At 33.3% G+C, this 12,434-nt stretch overlaps 2 protein-coding genes across 3 annotated transcripts in view; one reads left to right on the forward strand and one right to left on the reverse strand.

Moving 5' to 3' along the window:
* LOC117102823 overlaps nucleotides 1-8,692 on the reverse strand; it is a 16,520-nt gene extending 7,828 nt beyond the window's left edge. Inside the window, exons 1-2 of one of the 2 annotated variants that reach the window (XM_033243249.1) lie at nucleotides 8,012-8,691; nucleotides 6,400-7,757 (exon numbers count right to left, since the gene is read on the reverse strand). In XM_033243249.1, coding sequence (XP_033099140.1) covers nucleotides 6,400-7,732 — 1,333 coding nt within the window. In that variant the 5' untranslated portion in view covers nucleotides 7,733-7,757; nucleotides 8,012-8,691. Of the gene's footprint in view, nucleotides 1-6,399 lie in introns of both variants that reach the window. The other variant, XM_033243248.1, reaches the window with a different exon arrangement.
* A 1,366-nt stretch (nucleotides 8,693-10,058) lies between these two features.
* LOC117102824 overlaps nucleotides 10,059-12,434 on the forward strand; it is a 9,105-nt gene continuing 6,729 nt past the window's right edge. Inside the window, exons 1-3 of the mRNA XM_033243250.1 lie at nucleotides 10,059-10,355; nucleotides 11,133-11,304; nucleotides 11,992-12,158. Coding sequence (XP_033099141.1) covers nucleotides 10,069-10,355; nucleotides 11,133-11,304; nucleotides 11,992-12,158 — 626 coding nt within the window. The 5' untranslated portion in view covers nucleotides 10,059-10,068. The remainder of the gene's footprint in view (nucleotides 10,356-11,132; nucleotides 11,305-11,991; nucleotides 12,159-12,434) is intronic.

The following is a 12,434-nucleotide window of genomic DNA, read 5'->3' on the forward strand; positions in this document are numbered from 1 at the left end:
TTCCTGTCTCTTATACACATCTAGATTATATATATATATATATATATATGTATATGTATATGTATATCTATATATATGTATACATATATGTATATACATATATATATATATATAAACCTAATATATATAGGCCTACATACCGTACATACACATGTTATATATACATACATATATACACACATATGGACTTATATTATAATCATGTATTCGTGTGTTTGTTGTGCTTAACTAAATGAAATCGTACTCGTACGGTTTTCCAACTGTCGCCTATTCATTCAGCAACCCCGTCAGCAGCTTCTTACTGCAATCTTAAACTACACTGGCACTGCCTCTTATCCCGGTACATTTAGAATAGGGATGTGTCACAGTCGTAAGCTGATTACAGAACAACGTTTGTACATCGTGTTTGCATACTTTGTTTGCGAACGCTGTGTTTGATCATTGCTCATATATTTCATATTTTCTCAAACGTGTTATCGATTTTCCTCAGTGGCATCATCATAGCATCATCATAATCACAATAAACACGACTAAGCATGTATTGAGGTAATTATTTTAATTAGGGTCATTATGCTAAACAAGGTTATTATGTAAATCAGGATAAAAATCCTTTATAGTATATTTCGTATTATAGGCCTTATGATATATTTCGTATTAGGCCATAAATATGTGATAAATAGTATGATATATTTCGTAATTTCTCAAATGTGAAGTCTATTTTCCTTAGTGGCATTCTCATAGCATCATCATAATCACAATAAACATGACTTAGCATGTATTGAGGTAATTATTTTAGTCAGGGTCATTATGCTAAACAAGATTATTATTATGTAAATCAGAATAAGGATACTTTATGATGATCGCAGTCACCATTGAATAATTAATCTCGATATGTATAAGGCCCATCTATAAAAAATAGCACTAATGCTGTGTTCTATATTAAAAAAAAATCTATTGTACGTTATATATACGGTATATAGGCCTATAAATATATATGTTTCAAGTTCTTTTATTATTATCAAACTCACAGCCCTTTCCAATGCTGAATTACAAGATATTTACATGATAACATCAAAATATTAATTACTTAAAAACATTAAGAATCACAATATATATAAAATTTAATTGAATAAAATAAAGTACATAAGCCTAATATATATTAAATACTATAGTAACTAATAATAGTAGATTTAATTTTTCGGACAATTTAGAATATATCTCTTTTTAAAAATTTCTCTTTGGATATCTCTGCTAATGAGATATTTCTAACAAAGTTATATTAGTTCAAAACTAAGATAGTGTATCTAGTTTTTAAATATAAAGATATCTTAGTTTTTAACGAGGATTATATTATCTCTATTTGCGAATTATGACTGTTTGGCTTAATTTCTATTAGTACAATGGAAGTTGGAAGTGGTAACAACAAAATAGAACTGCTAATATCAGTTCTACCAACAAATAATACAACATGTGGTGATAATAATTATGTTGATGTAGTTATTGGTAGCCCAACAATATTGCACATTGTCATTGTATACCTTTATCCTGTAATTTATTCACGACCACGCTATTGTTGAGGTTGCAAGTCTGGCAAGTCGCAGCGGAAATTGTAGGCCCTATTTCTTAATGTAAAAACTGTTTCTATAATTTACCTATTTATATAGGCCTAATATCACAGTGCTACGCATCGATTTACTAAGTTGATTATCTATAATATATAATATATATATATATATATGTATTATATATATATATTTATATGTTATATATATTGGTCCACCTGTGTTCAAATAATAAAACAGAAAATAACGATGCAAAAACATTGCGTTAGACAGTAGAACACTGTGTTCTACTAATTGTAGTTTTTGCATCATTATTTTCTATATATTATCATAAGCAATCATAAACCAGCTGCAGGCTCAACCAAGTTATCGACAATTAAACATTCCTAAATGTTTCTCTATTAAGCACTCAACGTTGTATTTGATTAATAAACCACTGGCAGGCATAATACACAACGATGACAATATTAAACTTTGGCCTAAAATCTCCCACGAGGTCTTCAACCAGATAAGTAGCTCGAGCATGAGGATAATCAAAACTGAATAGAATTTACCTTTACAACCAATACGTTCACGTGACAAGCGAAACAGAACAACAGGCCTCATCAAGCCGGTCATGTTAAATTGATTCAATACATCCACGTGTTTTATATTCTAGATTATGATATAATAATTTAAAAGCAATAACCGTTACTGGAAATAAATTACAGTAGGCCTATCCAAAGCCAACTGATTCCACCGTACGCGCAGGTGCAAAATATACTGCGAGCTGGACTGATGTAAACAGTAAAAATTGCCATGGTAACTATCCTTATTAGTAAGCGATATTTCAGTGGCGAATGTGAACCATCATCAGCAATAATTACTTACACAAATGTATCACCTCTTCACCAATATTGTGGTAAAACCATTATGGTATTAAAGATTTATATAGAATATAGAGGCCTGATAGTCCATGTGAGAACAGTTTGTGTTCGAGAATATTTTTGATACGTCCTCATTTGGAAGAAATTACAAGCGGCTACTATTGATTTTTACATTTTATTGAACTATATTTAGATCATTCTTTATTATTATTTTTTTTTCTATTTTATTTATTTTTTATTTATTTTTATAAAGAAATTGATTGTTGCGACAAATTCCGAGGTATGTCAGCTAGACGCGGAATAGGCCCACGAGCTCCCTATGGGTACGTATTCCTGGTTCGCTGGTCGTTTATTATAGGGCTGATCTAGAGAAAAAAAAAACAAAACCGTATTGAAACATGTATACTCATTCTCATTCGTGATTCTTAACAATTAGGCTTGCATGGCTTAGCGGACATGTCGAACAAGTAGCGTTCGTGTGAAGCGAGAGATTTAGCGTTATACTAACCTAGAGACAATTTTTACATGCAGGTAACTGAACAACGCACCTCTATAAATTCAGATGTACGACACGGTTTTGTTCAATTTATTCATAACATTTTATGTTAACGTTGGGTAACTGACCGAGGGGTAAGCCATCTGAGCGTTATTTCGATAATATAAATGATAAGGAACTTAATGAAATACAGAATGAAGCTATTACGGATGTAGGCATACAGAAACGCGTAAAGAAACATCCTGGAAGTTTAAAGTAGTAATATGGTAATTCCATTAAACATATAATGAGATTCAGATTAATCAAAATATCCTGAAACGCAATATGTTATTGGTTGAATCATTGTTACATAAAACTCGTTATACTGGCGAGGAGGATTTACCCTCAAACGCTTCAGTGCTGCTACACTTATATATATATTTTTTTTATAATTGTAGGTCATTTCCAGTATTAAGGTGGTTAAATAAATAAATAAATAAATAAATAATAATAATAATAATAATAATAATAATAATAATAATAATAATAATAATAATAATAATAATTGAAAACATAATAATTATAATAATATTCATATTAATAGGCCAAAGGCGGTTTGGGGCAGACGTTTACAAACTGGTTATTGAAATAGTGGTCGGAAATTCAAACTACACCTTGACAATTCCAGACTGGGCTTTTCTTAGATACCTTAGAATCTTAGATATAAGTACCGTAAGTAATAATAATAATAATAATAATAATAATAATAATAATAATAATAATAATAATAATAATAATAATAATGGTGATGATTATGATGATAATAATAATAATAACAATTATAAGTAATATTAATAACTTGGCTTAGCCACACCGATGTTCTTATTCAAGAGCGTTTTTTTGTACAATTGTTTTCATGCTCATGTTGAAACTCTATAGGCCTACCCTCATTCAACAGAACCACACTGGTAATGTTATACCGAACACAGCACTCTGAGAAGGTACTTCTATTTGGAAAATAACATAAAGAATAATCTGTATAAAAAGCAAAATATTGAGTAGATTTCTTTTTTTAATATGTTAGAAAATCATGTACCGGTATTGATCGTGGTAAAATGACGAAGAACGTCCTTCAAATGACGACGATAGCTATTACCATGACATGAACGTTAGCATAACGTGGTTCAGAAGCATTAGGCTCACGGGCAAACTGATACTCAAGTCAATTTCTTTTAAATTTGCGTGGGAGAACGGGTGTTATGCGAATCACATACGTACATACTTTTTACATACAGTTTTTATGTAAAAAGCATGTACAATGTCTTCACCATTACAAATTTTTCCTACTTCACATGATATATTCTCAAGTTAAAATGGCTATCTCTAAATTTATAATTTAAAATTTGGAGTCAGCGTTCATCTTACTTGCTTCATCTAATGTATCTTACTAATCATCTCTCGTATAGACGTGAGTAGGTAGCAGCTTCAATTACATACACCATAGAGAAAATATTCTATTTTCTCTATGCATACACTATCCACTAGAATATATTGTGCATGAGATGTGTATAATATCATTAATTGAAGTCCCCACTGTCGCACCCCGTCGCCGCGCCCCCGCGAACCTACATAAATCAAGCTGTTGAATGCAATATAAATTATACATGATAGACACTAAAACTGTCGAGCACGCGGTAACATATCCTTCGAAATGTATCACATTCGCATAATACATTAGTATTGCGTTAAAGCCATACATTTCAATTTGAATTTACTGACAATGATGTAGACTTTGCAGGAGGCCAGGGCATAGCGACTGCATGTAAATGATCATCATCTCACCTGTTTTTTGCAGTGCTGTCTTTACAGATTTCAACATTAAATATTGCCAACGATTACATGATCTTTTTCGTTTACTTAATACAAATATAACAAATTTAAGTAATTCGGGTACAGGTGAGTTGTGGATGCGTGTATTTTATAATAAAATGCGTTCAAAACTATTCTGCGTTAGGTGGTTGAGTGCTACTGTAGATCAAATGTCAGAGGGAAGGTTTTTTTTTTTTTTTTTATTATTCTTATAGCATGTCTAAAGAAAATAGTGCTCATATTTTTGTGGATGCTGAGTTATTTTTCTAGTCTCTTTTGTTGAGTTCCCTCCTTTATTCATCATTTTCTGTTTCTTTTGTATTTTATTAAAAAACGTCGAGTTATAGAGGATTCCTCTACTTTACTACAATTTACATAGTCATACCTAAAAGCATTACCGCAAGGCGGTGTAGAGTTTATCCTTTTACCTAAATATGGCTTAGGCCAAAGTATGTTATCATATCTTTACAGATCCCGTATATTGCATTTTGAAAGGCTTCAGAAAAGGCGTAGGGCCTATCACATTAATCTCTGTTTCACATGTGTGCGTCGGGTACAATGCTGGGCTGGCACAAAATCAATTGCCTCTAATCTCAAGAAAGCCATAGTTAGTTAAGGGTGTGTATTCTGAGGCTTACAGTTGGAAACTTGAATCTCAGTTGGGTGATTTTTTTACAGTTGCTGATTCCACTTCTCTATACCATTTATATATAGTTGTTCTTCATAGGTCCCGTCTTGTCGTTAAAATTCTATGAAAATTTGATCTCTGTGCGTCGAGGCCTAATAAATGTTGTACCCACCTAAATAGTTAAGATAACTTGGAGTTCCTCTTTATATAGATATATGGGTGGGAGTCAACGGCTGGATCTCGGTAGAAATACAAATTTGATAAACAACAGCTACAAAGTAAACATAGGCCTAAGTAAACAGCCAGAAATAGAACCAGGGCTTTCGGTCCACACTAGTCCTTCCTCCTATATAGTGTAATTTTAAAGCATGTGTAAAAACCCATATAATTTCTATTTATTTGTTTATATTCAGACAATAATTTTTAAAATTCAATTTTGAATGTCGATAACCGTATACTCATCTTTTATGTTGTAACCTCTGGACTTCGTACAGTGTTTGAAAAAGCATTATTAGTGCTATGTATATTCAATCGGACCTTGATGAAGTTCGCCATGTAAATAAATAATAGTTTACTGTGAGATTTAGAATTAGTTTAGACTAAGACTAAGTAGGCCGTTTCAGTAGGATATTGTTATCGGTATTAGCATATCGTGTTTGTTTTCCCTACCTTTACGACAATATTGTCGTACGTACCTGTACTCAGAATCTCATTATGTTATTTATATGGCTAACAGGAGGTGTTAAGTCGTCATCATAAAGGCCTGGTAATAGAGAAAATGAGCCCACAGCCCTGTGAGTTTAAACCGAGCATATAACAAACATTTTAAATTAATCTTCTATCTGTGTTCTTGTCTTGTCTAACTTCATGCATTGCCGGATAATACAATTTGCTTTTGCATTGAGAACACATGAAGAGCATCATTGTTAGGCCTATAAAAATAATGAACCAAGTGAATCAATCAATTTGTTAGTAAAAGTGACATATTATATAACTCACGTGTATTTTCCGTGAGGTCATCAAATATGGCTGCTTCATTATCCTGTATTTCACAAGTGTCGTCTATTGACGCAATGTCGTCAATAGACGAATCAAATTCTTCTTCAGAGACTTCTTCGATTGTTTCCAGTCCACCAGATTCATCAGAATCTTCATCAGAATCTTCATCATCTTCTTCCTCATTTTCTTCTTCATCTTCGTCCTCCTCATAATATTCCTGAACATTTTCAGTTTCTGTATTATCGGTTACGTCACCATAACAGTCTACATGATTAGTACCTTTAGTAGGTTCAGCATTGTATTTTGGAAAACCATCGTTCTCGTGCTTGGTTCCACTAATTCCATGAGGCATATCCGGATTATCTGCTGCCAAATTTAGTGAATTAGGAATCACCGCCACAAAGGACGTTTCAGTGATCCTTCCCAAAAAAGCGTCCTTACTAGATAAATTGTTTCTCAAAGGGGCACCAGGTAATGTTTGCTCCTCGTCTTGGTAGAAACAAGCGATATCTTCAGGAGTTGCCATATTACCTGTTGTTGCTGAGGGTATTGTTGGTGCCTCTACGGTTCCATTAAATTGATCCAAATCGACCTCTTCATTGAAGACATGATTAAGATCTAAATCTAGTCTCAAAGGTTCTTGCCCACTCACCTCAGGTTGGTGTCTCTTTACCGTAGCTTTATATTCAATATTATGATTTCTATCTACAGCATCGGAAGGTTCCGATATGACTACTGTTGGTATACATTGTCGGCTTGATAAAATCTCATTTTTTACATTGGACGGTTTGATATGTAGTTCCTCATTTCGCTGTATTTCATTTACGTCTGCAATTAAACTGAGCTCATTTGCTAAGTAGCTATTCCCTTTATCACGAGACAAATTTTCAGCCGAATTTTCTAATTCATTATAAACACGCCGGTACACATTTGTGTCAGTCTTTGCCAACGTTATATCGATCCCGGTTGCAATTTCGCTAACACCAAATGAACGAAAATTACCTATCGATTCCTCACTTATGATTGAGTTGGATTCAGTGCAATCGACGGCCGGGGTTTCTTTTACAGGATGGACATCCACGACTTCCTCTTCAATCAAGTGAAGTGTTATTGATTTATCTATATTTGCATTATTTACTATTGATTTCCGTTTGCCTTTTTTTGAGTCGGTGTCATTTTGTGGGCAGAGGTCTATGTACTTCTCGTCGTCCACTATTGTTCTATATTCATTATTTGATGAATTGTTTTCCTTCCTGGGTTCACCTCCCATCTCATTACTATCATATGTTAATTTATCCAACTCATTTGGAATGACCACATTTTCGTTGATCATCTCTGCTTTAGCTTGATTTTCGGCCCTACAAATGTCAATATCAAATTGTTCTTTGTCATTCATTAAGCATTTATCATTATCATGGCGAAATACATCGCGTTCTTTCCTAGCCTTACCGTCTGTTAAGTAACGTACAACATATGTTACACTCAAAACAGTTACGATTGTTCCCAGGACTAGATACTGGAAGCTGTAACTTATTGGAAAGATACTCTTAAGAATACTACCTTCAACATCACCGTCATCCATATTTCCCGAAGACTACTGTACTAGGCTTACCTCTATGTTTCGGAGACGCTAATGAAATGACAGTGAATTTATATTGCAAATCAGGTTTGTACAGTGTAAGCCACAGTTTGATATCATCACAATGTTGTTATTTTCTTGCAATCCTTTGCTGATATAGTTTAACACACATGCTGTTGGAGCAAAGTACAAGCCTTTGACGAGAAGTCAAAGTGCACTAACGTTTAAAAACGCTCTCGGCGGCAATATCGCTCTTCATATTATCAATAATCACTAAACACCTCCCGCGTTAATACATAAATTATAATTAACCTGACATTGAGATTGTGTTCGGTGTATTAGAAAACAAGCGACGTAATTGATTAAAATTATAAATACCCCTATCATTGCCAGTATACTATAGTCCAGTGCTTTATTTAAGATGCATGCTCAAAATAGACACTCGCCCATTGATTACACAAGCTCTGTAGGAATACATTGCACATCGCGGGCTTATTTACACTTCTTTTTAAATGTGACATCGACACAGTGTTTTCCGCCAATGGACAAATCAAATAAATCTGCTAACGCACAGTTCATTACATGGTAGTTCAGTATAACATTTCAAATACATCTGTTACTGAAAGACAGACTTGCTCTTGAAAGACACCTAAACGATAGAAACAAAACAATACGTTACTGTTATCTTTGCTGAGATTGCTCTTCTTAGTATTTTGATCTGTTGCTAAATATGACATCAACAACCAGAATTAGAACATCTTAGAATTTAGAATGTGTAGAGGACGCTGTCTATTGTATCGTTCATTATTCAGCATAGAAAGGACGTACAGTACATATAAAGAGAGTTAATTTCCGCTGTCAAGTTGGTTGTCATTTATGACAGAACACGTGACACATTCTCGCATCAACTAATGGAGAAATGCTCATTCATGATCGGGCTAAGATTAATACATTTTCCCGGGGTGATGAATCAATTTATAATATCAATATAATGTAATAAAAATGCTAATATCTAGGCATGTTTCAGAATTATGGACATCTTTCATCATTAAAAATACAATCATTTGACAATCCTACATTGGGATACATAAATAAGCTGATAATGGCCGGATTAATGTAATCCCGGTACTCTATTTCTAAAAACTGTAGAAATGTAAAACAAATAGATAGGCATTAAACATCCTTATCATATATATATATATATAAATCATCAAAGAAAGGTAAATACAGTGTTCGAATAAAGGACTTAATAAATACATCGTGTAGCATAGCTCTCAACGAATGTAGTCCTGTAAATAAATGAATAAAGAAATTGTGTAATAAAATGCCTCTGGCGGGACTCGAACCTTAACTCATAATTTTACAGCTGGAAGTGTTGTTACAATTTTCATCATTCCAATATTTAAAAAAATCAGGGAGGGGGCCTAAACATTTTAAATTCTCTAGTAGGTTATTGATTATTTGTTTTATTTTATATACTTTTATTTTTATATACTTATTAATATGTCCATGCTTAAACCTGGTTTTCACACTGATAACTTGCCCTAATCTGCATTTGTTAGTCAATCGTCTCAGTGTTTATTCTCAATACACTTTCTCGCCATCGACACCACTTTTCTCCGATTGGATAATGCCCCATTTAAATAATTGCCATGTATTGTATATAGTTTGCCTCTTTATATAATATTATTCCTGATGATGCTATAAAAGCGAAACGTAGAATAAAATGGCCTTGTCAACTTTTGGAGTGACATTCAAGTTGTACTTAAACCCAGTGCACATCCTAATGGTTTCATGTCAATAATTTGTATGTTAGGCCTACTGCAAAATGAACAAGTTAATTTAATTGTTATTATTTTTTTAAATAATTGTTTTGTTATTTTTAGGAGACAATACATCTTTAATTTAGAATTAAGGAGATAAATAACAAGAGCTTCCTTAATTAAATAGTAATGGCATTTTAGTTAGGTGAATTAGGCCTGTCAATAATATTGAAATATTAATTAGAGGGATTTGTAATGCAGACATTATAGAGGGCGCTATATTTTGTCGCTTTTTACTTCTTAACCATTGTGAAAAGAACTGTAAACATGGCGGCCACTGATGTTATAATTGAGGCCAACGAAGTTTCAATGAGCAAAGAACAGTTAATTTCTGATGGTATTTTCAGCAACATTGTTATTTCAAATTCATCTGGAAATCTTGTTCCTTTTAAACTGATTGAGAATAGCGACAGGGTGTGGATAAGCTTGTTGCAGAATCCTGAAATATTCGGGGACAACAACAGTTACATACGCGGCTTCGTTAATGGTCCTGATGAACTGGAATCGATTTTGGAGGCCCATAAACGTGCCACTACATCGTCATATAGCGTGAGGTATACTAGAATTTAAGAATAATAAGCCTATTTATGACTGTACGTTAAAATTCAGTATACAGTACCCATTTGTAGTACAGTGCTGCTACGAATGAAGGCGAAAGAGGTTCCCTGAATAAGGGTTATTATTCTGACATCTTCACTTCATGTTAGCGAGCCGAGACCGCAGGTCTGGGAGACTGAAGTTTATAAAGAATACACCAGCTCTACCAATCAGAACTTGGACTTGTGTAAAATCGTTGGAAAAATAACAAGAAGGGATACACTAAACCCACATACAGTTCTCTACTGTCTGTGGCATAGGTTTTTAGGGCACATGAAAAAAATTCTTGGATTATCACTCTTCTTAAAACAAAAAATGTGATGAGGACGGGCAGGTTTTTTTTTTATCGGAATATCGGAATGGAATAGTGCTTTTTTTGAACTGATGAGGGAGGGACTGTTTTTATTTGGCAAGAATAATGTAAATATTCCATAAAAATGTTTATTGTTTTTTAAAGTGAATGTATTTTCGGTAACAAAATTGTTTTTTTTTATGCTGTTGAAATAAATGACGCGGCAAAAAAATTGTTTTTTTTTTTATTCCCGCATCAATATTTCCCAAATTTTTGATGTGGGCGGGAGTGATCTAATCTAAGTTTTTTTTTTCTATGTGCTCTTAGTTAAGTTTGTTTTAAAACCAAATTCTAAACCTAAAAAGAAACTTCAATTTAAAAGTATGTTTAATTTTAAGTACAAAATTCACTAGATATCTTTTTACTAATATAATTTCATTAGAACTTCAAATTCCAAACGGGACAAATCTGGAATATGGAAGAAGAACATTCAACCAGTGTTTGTTCGGAGTTGGGAGCCGAAGATGAAGTTTGATTACACACCGTTCATAGTGGTCAAGATCACGTACATGGAATGCGAGTTCGGCAGAGGCTACTGGCGTAAGGATAAGAAGGTTAATGAGAAACATACATCATGTTCTTATACAGTATATTTCTTCTACTGTGTTTTTTTTTAGATGAACATGCTATAAACTATTATGATGATTGTTATTGTCATCATTTTGTTTCCTTGGTGGGACCCCAGGCCCCAGCCTCAGTTTCTCATTCTCTCGCTATGTATTTACTGGGCCCACCCAATGTTCAAACTTTGTTGCCGCTTTTGATGTAAAGTATATTGTCACTAATTATAGTAGTGCATCATGAGTACCAAATTTTAGCTGATACAGATACTGGGCTGCACAGCTCTTTTGTTTAATTGTTAATTTGTTCAATTGTTCAATCTTCTAGTCATTTAATTGTTCTACCATTCCTTCATCCTTTCATCCATTTCTCTGTTCATCCCTCTTCATTTCTCCATTAATTCAATGTTATTAGATGCATTTAGTATTCACAGTAAATTTTATAGTAAATTATGAAATATGTAATATATATTCAGCAACTAAATGCAATTAGCAATTTGATGATGAATGTTATTTCTTACAACTTATTTTGCTGATTGTAGTTTGTCATTGGTTATTTGCCATTATAATTATAATATTTACAGAATATTTAGCTAAAGATATTTAGTTTTTGGTTGAATGACAGATTTTTTAAAAATGAATGCTAAACTAATCCATTTTATTTCTTAAAAAATATTGCAGCAAAATGATGACCACAATTATCATAACCTTCCTGATGACTCGACCATTGAATCCAATCCAGTACCTGGTTCACGCAAACGTGGCTGCCTTGCCAGGTTGACTGTTTGGGAAGTATTTATCTTCACAGAGTATAAAATATCAAACTGGGGTGATTTGCTAGCCCATCAGTGAGTAACATTAATATTTAATCAGCTGGCAACATTTTGATTATCAGCTGTTGTGATAGTTATTTTCTTTAAGCTGAATGTTCCACTGTCTCTTATACACATCTAGATGTGTATAAGAGACAGGAATAAGGGTTATTATTCTGACATCTTCACTTCATGTTAGCGAGCCGAGACCGCAGGTCTGGGAGACTGAAGTTTATAAAGAATACACCAGCTCTACCAATCAGAACTTGGACTTGTGTAAAATCGTTGGAAAAATAACAAGAAGGGATACAC

Source organism: Anneissia japonica, unplaced genomic scaffold, assembly GCF_011630105.1.
Source record: "Anneissia japonica isolate Jap-2015-1 unplaced genomic scaffold, ASM1163010v1 scaffold32248_len650992_cov182, whole genome shotgun sequence".
NCBI lineage: Eukaryota > Metazoa > Echinodermata > Crinoidea > Comatulida > Comatulidae > Anneissia > Anneissia japonica.